The sequence below is a fragment of the Capra hircus genome, chromosome 1, assembly GCF_001704415.2.
Source record: "Capra hircus breed San Clemente chromosome 1, ASM170441v1, whole genome shotgun sequence".
Lineage (NCBI taxonomy): Eukaryota > Metazoa > Chordata > Mammalia > Artiodactyla > Bovidae > Capra > Capra hircus.
Genome location: NC_030808.1, coordinates 125439888 through 125458304, shown reverse-complemented (window position 1 = coordinate 125458304; position 18417 = coordinate 125439888). Strand labels below are relative to the sequence as shown.

Below are 18417 nucleotides of genomic sequence, written 5' to 3'. Positions count from 1 at the left end.
TATAAAATGTTCAGACTGATTTCTTAAGTGGCAATCTGTCTAGTTTTGAATTGTTACATTTCCCATGAAATACAGCTCTTGTCTTTGAGAAACTTTCCATTTCTGGTGCAGTGTTTCTTAAAGACTAGGAACCCTAGCATTCATGGCATGTCATATTGTTTGCAGGAAAATAAGGAGAAATTTTCAGTTTTAGTCTGCAGCTGGTCTGTCTTTAATATCTGCTAATATTCCCCTCCTCTTAGAAACAAAACAGAAAAGTAAAATAAACAAAGAGAGAGCATGTCTAAATCTTTTACAGGCTATAATCTAACTAGAATGTAATAACTTCCTTTTTTGGTTACATTTATATTTGGTTACTTTCATTTGTAAAACATGATAATGGTTTTCCATTGTGGTAGTGATAATAAAATTTCTATTTCAATAAATATAGGTTAGCTCTGAACAGTGATTCAGATAAAAAAAATATTAAGTAAACAATAAAGCAGGTGGTCTCTGGACATGACAAGAAGGAATGAAAGTAGAAGGGGAATGAATGAAGTTTGGGAAATTGCCCAAAGAGAAGTAAGACTTGCACATATATCTTTGATCAGATAACTTAGTGGTTCAGACATGAGCCACAGACAGAGTTCTGGGCTATGGTTGTGCTTCTTCCTGTAGTAATCATAGAAGTCTCCCTGGAAGAGCCTTTTCTGCCTGTCTATCTGTGGATGGAGACTAGCATTGGAGCCAAGGGCCTCGAAAAATGGGGAAATGACTGCGAAAGCCTGAGTGTCAAGGTGTGTGCTACAGTTGACAGCAATCCCTCCACCCCCATTTAAGTGCATCGGAATCAGCTGGAGGGTTTTCCAGGACCCTGCCCTTGGAGATAATGACTGTGTGAGTTGGGGGAGGGGAGTGTTTAAACCTCACTTTGAGCAGGTACCTGGACCATTTGAGAGAGCCTGTAATCTAGAGGTCAGAACCCTGTGAGCACAGAATCAGCATCCCTCTTGTGGTCATAGACTTGCCACACCACTAGGCTGCTTCCCCTTTCCTTGTCTCCACTGCAATCCCAGCTAAGGGCAGGTCCAGCACACGTATGTTTCTTTCACGTGGCCCATGAGGCTTACATGCATATTTGCTACCAGTTCAGTGGTGTTTTTGTGGGAGAGATTGAGAGGAGACTGCTTGGATGTGAGAAGATGGAGAGAGAGCTTTTCTCAGTTCTCTGTTCATGCTTTGTATATAAACCTCATGCAGGGCCAGGCATCCTTGGAGGACACCATGAAATAAGGATGCTAAAATTCTATTGGACCTAGCTATTCATGGGAGAAATTAGTGCCTCATCTCCAGTCTTCTTGAAATTCCTATCCTTCTCTGGTGGGAGGTTTTAAGGACAAGCACCTGTAAATTGCTTTGAAAGTGAACCATGATTATGAAAACAAATGGCATTATCTACCTTTTACTGACAGCAAGAATTGGTGATGTGGGGAGTCTGGTAGGTAAGTAAAGACTTTTTGAATCGGGAGGAACCATGGGATTAGACTAAATGTGAGCCCCCAAAGCACACAGTGCATATTCAGCACTTTGACTTGAACTACCAGATGGATAATAATCTGTTAGGGGGATAGTCTGAGTGGGTTATTTTAAAGGATGTAAAAGAGTGCTGACCCAGGCTGGGACTGTGGGCAAGCTGTGGGCACATCTGCAGCGATTGAGCACGTATTTCTAGGGGTTTCCAGCAGAACGTAAGTAAACAATTGCCTGCCTGAGTGAGATGGGAATTTCATAAGAGCCGTAAACACCCAAGTTGATGGCCAACAGAGCTGGCCAGATCCAGCTGTGTGCAGAAACAATGCCTTTCAGCCAAAACATACCAAACGGCACTCTCTCTCTTGGGTTCCTCTTCAACACAGCACAGCATCCAGAAGGGCAAAACTTGAAAGATGGGTACCCAAGTGCTCTGAGGTGGTGACCCTGACAAAAATGCTGCAAATTGGGCTAGTTAATGATGTGCTGGGACTTTCACGCATTATGGACCACATTCAACAGGTCAGGGATCCACAAGCTGCCAGAGCAGCACCGTGAGTGTTAATGGAGAAGAATTAACTTAGACCAGAGGGAGAGGGCTTCCTCCTGCCATTAGTGACCATCATTCCCACTCTGTTGGCACTGCCATTCTGTCTAGTGCAGCGTTGTGTGCTGTGATGCTGCCTGTCAAATCTTCATTCTCCGAGTATAGAATCCAGGTGGTGGCGATGGCTGAACATGGCTTCTCTGTAATGAATATAAAGCAGTGACCCGAAGTCTCCTATGCTCTGAGCAGAGGAGATTTGGCGGGGCAAAGAAACAAAACATCCATCATTAAAATGATAATGGAAAAATAAATCTGGATGAACCCAGATGTTAGTCATAAAAATAAAAACTCATGGTACAATAAATTCCTAATTTCTCATGTTGTACTGAAATTTCATCGAGTCAATTAGATCCTGAAATAAATGACAAATGGGGCATTGGCTGGAGATGAAGAGAATGATATATTTTTGTTTGAAGACTAGGAGTTTAGACATTTATTGGATTGGAATTTGACCTGTGGCATTAAAATGTAGATTGTCTCCCAAAACTGTAAGTGGAGCATGGATTTGCAGAAGAAAATTTTCTGCTTAATAAGTTGTGTCCTAACAATGAAATCTTGCATAAAAATAGACAGCTAACAAGGTGAAGGGAACGAAACAGCTCAACAAATCAACAAACAGTTTGTGCTTTTGAAATGGATGTGGCAGAAACTGAGTTTTAGCTGAAAGGTTGCTCCTTTGAAGTAAATAAAACCACATGTTATGTCGTGACTGAGAAAGAAATCTGTCGGGGGACAAGGATATATCATCTGAAAACTAACGAGATATTACATTCTGAGACAAAAATTGCATCCAACTTTTCAGCATGTAACTAGGCAAGATCTGAGCCAGAGTATAAAGAGTTGACATAAAACTTTGGGAATTCAGAACTCAAATGCTGCCACAGAAGTTGGAGGGGGGTGGAAGACCAACTGTAGACTGACTGAGGAGACGCAAAATGAAACTATCTAGGTTGAGACCTACTTTCTTCCAATTTTTTTCCCCAGTTGGATTTTCTATCTTGTGACTGCCCAAACAATATATGCATGAAATTCTACATTCCTCTTCATTCACCCGACACACCATAGAAATTACACACTTAAGCACAGAGGTCACCTGTGGAAAATCGCTGTTTCTGCATAATAGTTTGTCTGTAAGTTACAAGAGATAACATCACTCAGAATGGAATTTGCTTTTGTACCATGAGACTCAGGACGTGTCTGAGAAAAAACTGAGGTCACGATGTGCTGCTACCAAGGGTGTTAGTCACTCAGTTGTGTCTGACTCTTTGCGACCCTACGGACTATAGCCTGCCAGGCTCCTCTGTCCAGGCAAAAATACTGGAGGGGTAGCCATTCCCTCCTCCAGGGGAATCTTCCCTATCCAGGGATCGAACCTGGGTCTCTGCAGGCAGGTTCTTTACCATCTGAGCCAACAAGCAAGCCCTAAGTGCATCCATAATATCTTTTTCTTCCTAGGTAATGCCAGCAAAGCAGCTATCCATGGCTTTGGTCAATACGGAAGTTGAGAGTGATGGACAAGTTCTGGAAATTTGTATTATTTTTCTTATTTTTGTGCCAAGAACAGGCCTTCGTGTGGTTGTGAATGGTTGTATTCTTCACAAAGACTCTGCTCACTGCCTGCACACCCTGGCCTGGGGCTGTACCTGGAATGTGGGGAGGAAGTGGTTTCTTATTAATATGTTGCTAGCAACTGATCCAGAAGGAGCTTATCCTAGCCACCTGATAATCTTATGTAATGGAAAAGGAAGTGAAACACCAGTCCATCCATCTTCAAGACCCTAAGTTCCTTATTCAGGTGTTTATGCCCATTAACACCAGAATGGCTGCTGGGCGACGCAAACTCTCCTGTGCGGACCGGTCACTCTGGGATTTGTTAAAATGCAGATTCTGATGGGAGCCCTCTGGCGCCTGAGATTCTGCATTTCTAACAAGCTCTCAGGTGACCTTGATTCAGCCCATCCACTGATCTTATTTTAAGCAGCAAAGCCTAGGGGATGTCAAGACCAATGAACTCCAAGGTCAACTCCAAGTCGTGATGGCCTCATCCTCTCTGTTAATCACTGAATCATTTTCCACTTTTCTGCCCCTACAAACCTCAACCAGAACACTTCCCACCCTGAAAAAAAGCCCTCACCAAACCAGTTCCCCAAATGTCTTTACCAAAAAGGGGCTAGGAAAGTGATATGGGGACTTCCCTGGTGGTCCAGTGGCTAAGACCTGCACTCCCAACGCAGGAGGGCTGGGTTTGATCCCTGGTCAGGGAACTAGATCCAGAATGCCACAGCTAAAAATCCCACATGCCACAACTAAGATCTCATGTGCTGCAACTAAGATCTGGTGTAACCAAATAAATAAAATAAATATTTTTCAAAAAAGTGATATGGCATGCTTCTTTCTTGCAGACTTCTGAGGTTTATTCCTCCCCTAAGAAGAAGATGCCTTCTCCCTGGGGTGTGGGCAGGAGCTTTCATGTCCTAGCCACTCTGAGGCACATAGTGCGCCTTTCTTCTGCACTCACTCTGGCTTTTTCTAGTCATTCAAGGAGATGGCTATTATGACCCCAGTATCACAGATGGGAAACTGAGGCCCAGGGAGATGACATGTCTTGTCTGAGAACATGGAAACAGTAAGTAAACTTGAAGGGAACTGAATCCAGGGCCGATTTCAAATTCTGTACATGAGCTGTATATCTGGTTGCTACATCTCAAGGAACTTAATTTCTTCTGTCAATAAAGAGGTTTTCCAATTGACAGCCTTTTATCAGAGACTGTGGTACCCAAGGTAGAAGCCACATTGAAGGCATGGGGGTAGTACACTAGACAGCCCTTTATTTGTTTTAAGCAGAATTCTATAATTGCATAGCCCTGTGGATGTCCCATGGAGTTTCTACCTGTGTGATGTTATCTCTGCTTCCGTGTGACAGTTGATTTTGGTGACTGGTTGATGATTCTTAAAGTACTTCTGATCATACACTAAAATGTCAATGGCAAAGCTTCTTTAAATGTTGTGTTTTTTATAGAAACAGCGAAAGTCATTGCTCCTGACTGGCTGAGACCAGGTAAGAGATGGGTCTAGAAGATCCACAGTGAGCAGACTGGCCATCTCTCAGGGGATACAGGGAGGACTAATCTCCAGGCATCCAACTGTCAGAGGGATGGGTAGGCTCTCCATGGATGGAACAAGTTTGCTCCAAGGAGCAATTCCTGTAAGCTGGAGCTCCAGCCTGGAGACAAACACCAGTGGTCAGAATAAGGTACGTTGCAAGCTCCCAGTTCTACTCCATTAGGTGTGTTCATAAACTGCAAGTTCTGGGAACCTGAGGGGGACAGCAAGGGGAAATTGAATGATTTTCCAAATGCTTCCAGACTACTTTCTAGCTGATGGCACAAGACACAGCTTTTCCTGCTGTGGGGAGATGTTTGGCATAGAGATGTGGAAAGAGTTGACAGAAGCTGAGTCCCTTGTTTCCAGGCAGTCATTTCTCCAAGAAGCCTCTGTCTAGAAGGGATTCACCCCCTGCACACACGGGCATGATACATAGCTCCATGCAGTCTGCTGAGATGAAGCAGGAGGCCAGACACTACATGAGAGTGGTAGATGTGGTCCACACTAAACCACCTTTCCTGAGCTGAGTACTGATGTTATGACATTAGATTGCATTGACTGGGCTAATAAGAACTGGTACCTTCTGCCCCCACGCTTTACTTGTTATTATTGTAGATCGTAGAGACATATTTAAGGATATAGTACACTTTCCATACTGCATAATTCCTTTTTAAGGACCCATAGTAATCACCCAACAGGTTTTTATTGAACACATATGCCAGATATGGTACTAGTATTAGGAATAAAGCAGTGAACAAGGAAATCACATGAATCAAGCTTACAATACAAAGAAGAGAAACTATTACCTTAGTTCTCTATGTTAGGCAAAGCTGTCAATCTCCTGAGCAACTTTCCTTCTTTACAATGCCTACTAGGAAGCTCGGAGTCAATTTTTGGACTTACTGCCCACAACTACATAAACTGAAAGAAAAGTTAAGTCGCTCAGTTGTGTCCGACTCTTCACGATCCCATGGACTGTAGCCTTTGAGGCTCTTCCATCCATGGGATTTTCCAGGCAAGAGTACTGGAGTGGGTTGCCATTTCCTTCTCCAGGGCATCTTCCCAACCCAGGGATCGAACCCAGGTCTCCCACATTGAAGGCAGATGCTTTTACTGTCTGAGCTGCCAGGGAACTACATAGGACCTCATGAAATAAACTGTCGTGCAGACCATATGCCTGGCTTCATGTTATTTTCCCTTTTGATCAATTTTCTTGTGTTTATCTTTGTGAGCTACCTCACATTTCCGCTATTTTTTGAATGGGGCGTTATAATTAAATAATCATTAAAGAGATCAGTGGTTATGAGTGAGTAGCCCATTCAGTGTTCAGTTCAGTTGCTCAGTCATGTCTGACTCTTTGAGACCCCATGAATCGCAGCACGCCAAGCCTCCCTGTCCATCACTAACTCCTGGAGTTCACTCAGACTCACGTCCATCGAGTCAGTGATGCCATCCAGCCATCTCATTCTCTGTTGTCCCCTTTTCCTCCTGCCCCCAATCCCTCCCAGCATCAGAGTCTTTTCCAATGAGTCAACTCTTCGCATGAGGTGGCCAAAGTATTGGAGTTTCAGCTTTAGCATCAGTTCTTCCAAAGAAATCCCAGGGCTGACCTCCTTCAGAATGGATTGGCTGGATCTCCTTGCAGTCCAAGGGACTCTCAAGAGTCTGCTCCACCACCACAGTTCAAAAGCATCAATTCTTCGGTGCTCAGCCTCCTTCACAGTCCAACTCTCACATCCATACATGACTACTGGAAAAACCGTAGCTTTGACTAGACGGACCTTAGTCGGCAAAGTAATGTCTCTGCTTTTGAATATGCTGTCTAGGTTGGTCATAAGTTTTCTTCCAAGGAGTAAGCGTCTTTTAATTTCATGGCTGCAATCACCATCTGCAGTGATTTTGGAGCCCAAAATAATAAAGTCTGACACTGTTTCCCCATCTATTTCCCATGAAGTGATGGGACCAGATGCCATGATCTTCGTTTTCTGAATGTTGAGCTTTAAGCCAACTTTTTCACTCTCCTCTTTCACTTTCATCAAGAGGCTTTTTAGTTCCTCTTCACTTTCTGCCATAAGGGTGGTGTCGTCTGCATATCTGAGGTTATTGATATTTCTCCCAACCATCTTGATTCCAGCTTGTGCTTCTTCCAGCCCAGCGTTTCTCATGATGTACTCTGCATATAAGTTAAATAAGCAGGGTGACAATATACAGCCTTGACGTACTCCTTTTCCTATTTGAAACCAGTCTGTTGTTCCATGTCCAGTTCTAACTGTTGCTTCCTGACCTGCATACAGATTTCTCAAGAGGCAGGTCAGGTGCTCTGGGATTCCCATCTCTCTCAGAATTTTCCACAGTTTACTGTGATCCACACAGTCAAAGGCTTTGGCATAGTCAGTGAAGCAGAAATAGATGTTTTTCTGGAACTCTCTTGCTTTTTCCATGATTCAGCGGATGTTGGCAATTTGATCTCTGGTTCCTCTGCCTTTTCTAAAACCAGCTTGAATGTCAGGAAGTTCACGGTTCATGTATTGCTGAAACCTGGTTTGGAGAATTTTGAGCATTACTTTACTAGCATGTGAGATGAGTGCAATTGTGCGGTAGTTTGAACATTCTTTGGCATTGCCTTTCTTTGGGATTGGAATGAAAACTGACCTTTACAGTCCTGTGGCCATGGCTGAGTTTTCCAAATTTGCTGGCATATTGAGTGCAGCACTTTCACAGCATCATCTTTCAGGATTTGAAACAGCTCAACTGGAATTCCATCACCTCCACTAGCTTTGTTCACAGTGATGCTTTCTAAGGCCCACTTGACTTCACATTACAGGATGTCTGGCTCAAGATGAGTGATCACACCATCATGATTATCCGGGTCGTGAAGGTCTTTTTTGTACAGTTCTTCTGTGTATTCTTGCCACCTCTTAATATCTTCTGCTTCTGTTAGGTCCATACCATTTCTATCCTTTATCGAGCCCATCTTTCCATGAAATATTCCCTTGGTATCTCTAATTTTCTTGAAGAGATCTCTAGTCTTTCCCATTCTGTTCTTTTCCTCTATTTCTTTGCATTGATCACTGAGGGAGGCTTTCTTATCTCTTCTTGCTATTTTCTGGAACTCTGCATTCAGATGCTTATATCTTTCCTTTTCTCCTGTTTTTCACCTCTCTTCTTTTCACAGCTATTTGTAAGGCCTCCCCAGACAGCCATTTTGCTTTTTTGAATTTCTTTTCCATGGGGATGGTCTTGATCCCTGTCTCCTGTACAATGTCACGAACCTCATTCCATAGTTCATCAGGCACCCTATCTATCAGATCTAGGCCCTTAATTCTATTTCTCCCTTCTACTGTATAATCATAAGGGAATAATAATCATATACCAATGGTGTATTATCATAACCAATCAGTGTTAGCGTGAGATAATAAGAAATATACATATATTGGCCTATGTCTCTGATTCCAGGCACAAGACTCCTGAAACCCTTGCAATTTCCTAAGTGATAAGAGTACTAGGGACTTCTCTGGTGGTCCAGTGGCTAATACTTCACCTTCCAATGCAGGGAGTGAGGGTTCCACCCCTGGTGGGGGACCTAAGATCCCACATGCCTCTGGGCCAAAAAACCAAAACATAAAAGAGAAGCAATATTGTAATAAATTTCATACAGAGTTTAAAATGGTCCAAACCAAAATAAAAAAAAAAAAGTACTAGGAGCATCTTTTGTTCTGTTGAAGTGACTCTGTGTGGGCTCCTGGATGGGGGCTGGTCACCAGAAAAACCAAGTCACATTAGAAAGAATGAATTTCCCCACTAGCCTCCATCTTCCGGTGAGGCAAGAAGGGCTAGAAATGGAGTTAATTATTGGTCATGACTATCTGAGAGGCCTCCATACTTTCCAACAGTAAGGGTTTCAAAGAACCTCATGCTGGTGAACATGTGTTGGTGCTGGGAGAGGGGTGAGCCTAGAAGGGGCGTGCAAGCTCCATGCCCCTTCCCACATACCTTGCCTAGTGCATCGCTTCCATCTGGCTCTTCATCAGTATTCTTTATTGTATCCTTTTACAATAAATCAATAAAAGTAAATAAACTTTTCCAGAGTCCTGTGATCCAGTCTAGCACATTAACTGAATCCAAGAGGTCGTGGGAACCTCTTACTTGTGACCGACTTGTCAGACCCCAGGTGATAATCTGGATTGTGATTGCACATGGGGAGCAGTCTAGTGGCCCTGAGCTGTAAACCTCTGGGATCTGACACTCTCTCCAGGTAGACAGTGTCTGCATTGAGCTAATTTGCTGGACATCCAGTTGGTGTCACAGAATCCACACATTTGGTGAGCTGCAATGTCAGAAGGGAAGTGAGTAGTAAAGTATTTTGCAGAGAAGAAAGACCCAGGGTGGTGGGGGAACTGTGGGCTGTTCTCATCCAGCTAGTGATAAATAAGGCTTGGTGGGGATGGGGGGTGGGACATAGGGGGTGGGAGTGGAGGTGTGTGAGTGGTGAGGTCACTGGTGTTGATGAAGAGCTAGAGTTCCTCAGGATGACTAGGGGCTACACACTAGAATTTAAAGGTGGAAACTCAAAAGAATTCCTTCATGATCATAACACTATTTAGGCTATTTCCTTTTTTGACAGATAAGGCAACCCGCCCTCCCCAACCCCCAATCTCCACTCTGGTCCCCTGCACCTTGAACTTGACCATTTTGTTTCAATTTTTAAACTAAATTAAGCAGAGCTGTTTACCTCTGGAGGCTCTTGGGCTCTATAATTGGTTCATGAGTATTCATTATACTAATTGTAAGTGAAAGAGAAGTCACTCAGTCGTGTCTGACTCTTTGCGACCCCATGGACTCCGTAGCCTACCAGGCTCCTCCATCCATGGAATTTTCTAAGCTGGAATACTGGAGTGGGTTGCCATTTCCTTCTCCAGGAGATATTCCCGACCCAGGGATTGAACCTGGGTCTCCTGCATTATAGGCAGATGCTTTACCGTCTGAGCCGCTAGGGGAGTCATTCATTTAATAGTCATACTATTTAAAACCAAAAAAAAAAGAAAAGGGCGACCCTTGAACTAATGATGTCAACATGTTTTAAATCAAGGATTATGATGAATCCAACTCTGTGCACTCAAGTTCCACTGGAAATATGTATCTGCTGAAACGATGAGTGACTGAATGGATCTTGGTGCCCAGTGGTAGGTGTTCCCCAGAGGTGAAGCTGTGGGACCACAGGGACACAGACAGGCCTGGCCAGATACTGGCCAGGTAACCCAGCCTTACGCTGTCTCCCAATTCAGACTACAGAGGAAGGTCTGGGAAGACCTCTCTGCCACATTCCACAGACTGGGCACTGGGCCTACAGCACCCCAGAATGTTAGACCTCCTCTCTGTCCAGGATTAGGTAAATGCTACAGCAAGTTTCCACAGCAGTTTCCTTTCCACATCCCAGACAGCAGAGAGTAGACTGAGGAGCTTCATGGAAAAGACTCAGTTGCAGTAAATTCAACAGTGAGCTGAAATTAAGGCTAGCCCTGAAATTAAGGCTAGCCCTGACTGGCTCCTCTGGCAATGGACTTACGTGACTTCTAATATGTCTCAGTCATTACTTTTTAAAGGGATATGTGGATTTAAAAAATTGAAAGGACTTCCTGAACCAATGTGGGAAGGGAAGGCATTATCATGTTTTTGGATGTCATTAGTCCTGACGAAGTTTGGCATTAATCATGACATGGTGCAAAACGGTAAATTATTTGCAAGCAAGGAGAGGGTGGAGTTGCTGGAACCTGTAAATTGATGTCAGCTGAGCATTTCCTGTGGGGCTGTCGGGCAAACGGATTTACTATTTTGCCAACTTTGGGAAAGTGTTACAGAATTGCAGGCAAAATAGTTTCTATGCAAACAATGGTTTTAAAAAGGGTCCTTACATCAAATAACTGCAATTCACTGAGCTTTCTGAGTAACCACAAAGCCAGGGACAAAATTTTAAATATTAGTAATTATTTTTCTCAGAACCAAGTTGAATACTAACCTCGAAATTTCCTTGCCTTCCAACTCCCTCTCTTCCACTCTTTCCTGTGTCAGTATCATGTCAGTTTTGTGGGGAAAGAGCAGAGGGAAGAAGGGAGAGGGGTAGAGACAGCAGGGGAAGGAAGTGGGTGGGCCCAGAACTGGAGAGATGGGAAGTCATTCCATGAAACTCTCAGTCTGTAAACAGGGCTTAAAAACCTCTGTCTAGCCTGACGTGCTCCCAGGGGAAATGCTACTCTGCTTGAGAAGGCTACGTATAAAATTCCACCTTCATGCTTCCTCCCTTCATTTCTAAAAAATCCTGTCTTAGAAATGTCTCATCCTTACTCTTTATCAGAACCACGGGGAAAAAATTCTGAACTCTACCCTTGGCTTTCTGGATATTTCTGTAAACGAGGCTAAATCAAATTCTTGGAACATTTTTCTACTCTGAAAATTCCTATGAATTAAGTCACTTTCTAAGACTCTTGCACTTCAGCAAGTACTAAAGTACTGATTCGTACTTCAGTAAGACTCACTGAAGAATAACTGCGCAAACATTTTAAATTTAGAAGTATCCTCTGGCCGAGAAAGGCTGCCCCACATAGTATAAAGATAAACGTGCAGCAATTTTGTCAAACTTATAAAAACTCCCATCAGGACAGGAAGCAGCAAAATGCCTCCAGGAGATCAGTTACCAGCGGACTTAGCCTCAAGAACCTTCGGGATTCGGAGCGATTCAGCCCAGGGCTCTCATGTGGGGATTAATCATTTGGGCATCTAACTCCTCATCACCATTCAAATACAGGAGGCTATTATAAGTGTCCCCATTTTGTGGCTGAAAGTCAGCTATGGCTTAGCCTCTGTTGGTAAGAGAAGAGAGGGGGAAGGAGGCTGTTCCTCATTATCTTAAAAATAAAAAAGTACTTAAAGCTAAAATGATCTACTTTCAACAACTGCGTTTCTTTTAGGGTCAAATCTTTTGATCGCATCTCTAAAACCAAGAGGCAAAACAAGAATTTTTGTAAACTAGAACAAATAGTCACCCCCGACCCCCTATCACCCCAATTCCCGAGGACATCAATCACAGCGGGCGCGTCATTAGGAGCAGAGATGCCGAGGGCGTCTGCTGGGGGCGTAATAAAACCAGAGAGGCCCTCTCCATAGTTAGAGGAAAGCGGGGAGAAGACGCCCCGCTGGCACACTACTCAGGAAAACTGAAGCTTCTTCTTTGACCCTGGGTCCAGAAAGATTTATTACTTCCTTGGTGAGGACGAAGCCTCAGGCCAGATGAAATGGGCGCGCCGGGAGTGGGAAGCCCGAGACCGGTGCTCGGCGTCCTCCGTGCGCTCCGAGGCGCGGGTGCGTCCTGGGTTCCTACCGGGAGCCGGCGGCGCCGACCCAGGCGGGGCAGAGCGGAGTGGGAAGCCACTGGGGGATTTCTGCCCAAACTTTGTCACCAACTCCTTCCGAGAGCAAAAATGTGCGGTTGAGCCCGGCAGCAGCACACACAAGAATCCAAGTTTTCCAGAGGTCGGGGCGCCCAAGCGCTCCGAACCCCGCATCCGTACCCTGGCGCGTGGAGCTGGGATGGCTACGGCCTCAGCTGAGCGGATGGAGGCCCAAGCGACGCCGCTGTAAACCGGGCCCCGCATCTTCAACCCTCAAGGCGGCGGCGGGAGCTGGGCGCTGCGAGGGGGCGGGCGGCGCGGCGAAGGGGAGGAGCCGCAGCGACAGACGGCGGCGCGCACCAACCCGGCGCGGGCTGGCAGGAGCCGCGCAGAGGCTGGCCCGAGCGCGTTGCAGCCGCTCGGCGTAAGGAGAGGCGCGTAGCTGCATCCTCCTGGGCGCCGCTTTCGCTCGGCGGCGGCTGCGGCGGCGGGGGTTTTCTCTGCCTGGATTCCTCGTTGGCCAGAAGAGCCTGGTGCCGGGGGCGGGACGGGCAAGAGAGCGCTGCAGACCCCAGCTCCTTTGCCTAGAGCTGTGTGTATGTAAGGGGTTTCCGGGCCAGTCGGAGGCTGAGAAGCGGCGGGGGCTGCCGGCAGTGCCCTCCCGGAGGGCATCCTTCTGGTGATGGAAGAAGCGGCTCCTGCCGCCGCGGCTGCAGGGTCGCGCTGCGCCCCATCTACCACCGCCAAAGAGATGGGAGGATTCGGGGCGCGGAGACTGAGAGCAAGAGAGGCGGAGCTGCTTTGCCGGGAACCGGGTCCAGTATAAGCGGCCCCCCCCCCCCCAATCTCCCTCGGCCAGCTTCACTCCCCAGAGCGAGGAAGGAAGCTACAGTCCCGAGAGGGCGGCGGAGACGCCGCTGGAGCCGGGCGCAGTGAACTCGGCAGAGCACAGAGCAGGGCTCCGGGCCCGGTGAAAGTTTCCCTTCCCTAGCCGCAGGGCGCCCGGTGCCCAGAAACTCTGCCCAGGGCTTGGGCTGCCAATTCGCGCGGCCCCCTCGGAGGCGCGGGGACCCCAGGCGGAAAACAGCTCTCGAGAAATCGAGGAACGAGTGACAGCAGGACTGAACGCCGGGCCGTGCTCCTGGGCCGCCCCGGGGCGCGCCCGCGGCTCCAGGTGAGCTGGGGAGCCAGGCAGACCGGAGGGTGGGCGTTACTTGGAGGGAGGAGGCGGCTGGGGGGAGAATTGGGGCGCCCCGGCTTACTCCGTTTCCCCTCGCAGGTCCTTCTCGGAGCCGCTGCCATGGGAGAGCCAGTCTTGGGCGCCGGGGACCAGCCGCCGCTGCTGCCGCGCCCGCCTCGGAGCCGCGGCCCAAGTCCCAGCGCCCGAAGCGGGGCCGCTGAGTCCCCCTCCCGGGTTGCAGGGCCGCCTCCGCCGCGCTGCCGGCCCGGGTTGTGCCTGTGATGAGCCGCAGCCCGCCGCGAGCCCTACCCGCGGGCGCGCCCCTCGGGTTGCTCCCAGCCGCGCCCGCCGCCGGGCCGCGCGCCCTGCTCCCGCCGTGGCCCCGGCGCCTGGGTCGCCGCTGGCCTGCGTCCCCACTCGGAATGAAGGTGTTCCGCAGGAAGGCGCTGGTGCTCTGCGCGGGCTATGCGCTGCTGCTGGTGCTCACCATGCTCAACCTCCTGGACTACAAGTGGCACAAGGAGCCGTTGCAGCAGTGCAGCCCCGACGGGTCGCTGGGTGCCGGGGCGGGGGCGGCTTCGGGCGGCTGGGGGCGCCCAGGACCTCCTCCAGCCGTGCCGCCCCGCGCACACACCCGCTTGGATCCCCGGACCCCGTACCGCCCGCCCGTCGCCGCAGTCCAGGCAGCTCCGGCAGTCGCGGCCGGGGCGGCGCGGGCCGCAGCCCCTCCAGGTAATGGCAGTCGGGGCGGCGGGGACAAGAGGCAGTTGGTGTACGTGTTCACCACGTGGCGCTCAGGCTCGTCCTTCTTCGGCGAGCTTTTCAACCAGAACCCCGAAGTGTTCTTCCTCTACGAGCCGGTGTGGCACGTGTGGCAGAAACTGTACCCGGGGGACGCCGTCTCCCTGCAAGGGGCGGCGCGGGACATGCTGAGCGCTCTCTACCGCTGCGACCTCTCGGTCTTCCAGCTGTACAGCCCCGCCGGCAGTGGGGGGCGCAACCTCACCACACTGGGCATCTTCGGTGCGGCCACCAATAAGGTGGTGTGCTCTTCGCCGCTGTGCCCCGCCTACCGCAAGGAGGTTGTGGGACTGGTGGACGACCGCGTGTGCAAGAAGTGCCCGCCGCAGCGCCTGGCGCGCTTCGAGGAGGAGTGCCGCAAGTACCGCACGCTGGTTATCAAGGGTGTTCGGGTCTTCGACGTGGCGGTATTGGCGCCACTGTTGCGAGACCCGGCCCTGGACCTCAAGGTCATTCATCTGGTGCGGGACCCCCGCGCTGTGGCCAGCTCACGCATTCGCTCGCGCCACGGTCTCATCCGTGAAAGCCTGCAGGTGGTGCGCAGCCGGGACCCCCGAGCCCACCGCATGCCCTTCCTGGAGGCCCCCGGCCACAAACTGGGCGTCAAGAAGGAGAGCATGGGAGGGCCGGCAGACTACCACGCGCTTGGCGCCATGGAGGTCATCTGCAACAGCATGGCCAAGACGCTGCAGACGGCCCTGCAGCCCCCTGACTGGCTGCAGGGCCACTACCTGGTGGTGCGGTACGAGGACTTGGTGGGAGACCCCGTCAAAACCCTACGGAGGGTGTACGACTTTGTGGGGCTGTTGGTGAGCCCCGAAATGGAGCAGTTTGCACTCAACATGACTAGTGGCTCAGGCTCCTCCTCCAAGCCTTTTGTGGTGTCAGCCCGCAACGCCACACAGGCCGCCAACGCCTGGCGGACCGCCCTCACCTTCCAGCAGATTAAACAGGTGGAGGAGTTTTGCTACCAGCCGATGGCCGTGTTGGGCTACGAGCGCGTCAATAGCCCTGAGGAGGTCAAAGACCTCAGCAAGACCCTGCTCCGGAAACCCCGACTCTGAGAGGGGTTCTGGGGAGACCTGACGCCCTGTGGAGACACCTACAGAAGGATTGTGGTGTGTTTCAACAAAAACAGCCCAGATCCAAACTGAGGAAGCCCACATATTCTGTTATAGATACATAATATAAATACACAGGCACTTGCTGTCAATGTTTTGAGTCATGGAATTTCAAGAAAGAGCCACAATGCACACACATCTCAGAAAACGCGACTTGAAAGTTCTGACCACAGCTGCCCTTCTCTCTCTCCTCTACCTTTTCTTCCCTTTTCTTCCCCTCTTCCCTACCTGCCTTCCATTTTGAAGTGGGATGTTGATTAAATCAAGATCGGGTAACTGCAAGTCTTGTTTACAAAATTTTCGTGGTATCTGTGAACGTGTAGAAGAGTCTTTGGATGTGGGGGGAGGGGTGGGTGGAGAAAGGGGAAGTGGTCCTGGAGTGAAAGCCCCATTGGGCATGCTAGACCAAGGAGGCATTCTTATAAAGTAGACTTTTATGTAAAAAGCAAAGGTCATACATGAGTATTAATAAAGAAGAGAATAAATAATATTCTTTTTTAAAAATATTTGCCTCCATTACTCTGGATTTACCTGTGTTCCTTGTCCTGTGCAGCTTCAGACAGAATCTGCTTCCCTTATTCCCACCCTCTTTCCCCCCATCTGCTTCCTAGAAAACAGTTAAGATGGGTGGGACTTTCCTGTCAGAGACAGCCTCTGACTCCTTGATCCCTACCTTGGAGTTGTTTTCTCCCAGGTAAATCATAGCCTGTCCAGTGCCCAGGAATGGGAACACATCTTCAAATTCTAAAGGCAAAAAACAAGCAGGGCAGTGGAGGAAAAAGCATGGCACTACTTTCCACTTGGGGCACAGAAAGGAAGAAGTAACCCCTTGAGGGTTTGAAGGCATTCGGTTTTGATTACCCTGGAGTTACACTGAGAAACCTTGAACCAGAGACTGATGTTTTGGTCCTAAGTTTAGTTCAGAAACAGGATTTTTTCTTAGAAGATAAGTAGATAGTCCAAAAACCATCTGATGATGTGAACACAAACCTTAAAGATTAGTGTGAATGTTTTGTTGGCAATGGTAGTCAACAAGTTCTTTGGTTAGAAAAGTGACGCAAGTATCTGAGTTTGGAATGTTTCTGCCTCTGACACAGTCCACGGAGGCATATGAAAAGGGAAGTTTTTGACCTGAGAACTGTAAGGGCGCCCACAGGCTATCCCCCTTATTCCCGGCTTCCTAGCCAAATTAATGAAAAGAGAATGTGAATTAATAATAGTTTACTGAGGATGCCTGTGGGGTACATTGCTTTTCTTTATCATGTTTCCTAAAAGTAAAATTGTGAAGTAGCTACATGTTCTGACAATATAAGGCTTCAACCAAGAGCTTCTTTTAGATGTGAAAATAAATTATGGGGAAGAGGAAATGAAAGTGAATTATGAGTTAGTAGCTGGATTTTGGGATTTGGTATTTTCTAGGGGAAAAAAACCATTGCAGTTTTCCTGTAATGGTAATGGTGTTGCTGCCGTCCTGAGCCCATTTGTACTGAAGCATTCTGCAGAATGTTGTATTATGATATAAAGTTATGAAGCTTAAATAGGAATGAGAGTGTAGTTATATATTACATTAAATACGGTACAAGTTCAAGTTCATCATAGCTATTTTACTGTAATTTATTGTGAGATTTGTGCAAGCCAATCTGTATAGGTTAAATGCTGAGGGTTTTATTTTAAGGAAAATAGAATGGAAAGGAATATGTACATGGGAAATACTTTAACCCAAGATGATTCTTAAGTATAATTTTCATTACAATGTGAAATCTAACTACGCTGTTAATTCCGGGATGAAGCACAGAGGTTAAAAAAAGGATGTATTTAGCAGTTGATTTTATAACACATTCTAGAATGGATATTTCTTAATTTACTAAAATTGTTTATAGTGTTGTGTTTATTAAGCCAGATTACAGCTATAACACATTGATCATGGTTTCTATGATATTTTCATGGTAGCGCCTATGCTGAATTATCTTCAGCAGCAGTAGAATATTTGTAACAGCTTTAAGAATATTTTAAAAGTAAATGAACAAAATAAATATTAATGTTGGATGACTAGAGATGAAACAGGTTTAGCAGAAAATTAAAACAACATCATTAAAAAGCAACCGCTCTGAATAAAAGAACCATTTAAAAACAAATTTCATGTGGCATTAGAATCAACTCTTTTCACTTAATCACAGTAAAATTCACGCTTAGTTTTCGAGTGAAGCATTTTTAAGCAGTGGAATTCATTCTTCTCTCTGGACTTCGATTGCGTTACAATGGAATTGCGATGTTTTTGGATCTTGCGTTTAAAAAATAAGAGATGTCACGTAGAGGCTTGGCAGCCTGCAGCACATTCGTGGTCTCTGCTCAGATGAAATTTTGAGCTGAACACCAACAGTTCTCCCCTTGCTGTGCTTGAACGGAGCTTCTGCCTGTAATTTTCTTGTTTTGTAGCAGCTGCTTTGCTCCACTCTGCCACTCCTGGGCTCTGTAATTTGACAGGGTGAATTGTTGCTCCTGGAGAATTTATACCTTGCTGCATTCTAGGAAAGTGAGACAGGTGTTGTTCCCACTAACAGCCGAGATCATCGTATTAGTGACATTCACCTTCCACAGGTCTGAGAAGGAGGGAAGCAGTTTGGGGTGTTAATCAGCCTTGGTCAGTCCCTGGTGCTCGCAGACTCATGTCGCAACAGATTGCAACTAAGCCTGGGACCATTTCTGAAG

The 18417-nt window shown here is 47.4% G+C and overlaps 1 protein-coding gene across 1 annotated transcript; it reads left to right on the top strand.

Moving 5' to 3' along the window:
* CHST2 (carbohydrate sulfotransferase 2) lies at positions 13480–17843 on the top strand. Its single transcript, XM_018049496.1, has 2 exons — positions 13480–13780; positions 13886–17843. The coding sequence occupies exon 2, from the start codon at positions 14068–14070 to the stop codon at positions 15649–15651; it is 1584 nt and encodes a 527-aa protein (XP_017904985.1). The 5' UTR covers positions 13480–13780; positions 13886–14067; the 3' UTR covers positions 15652–17843.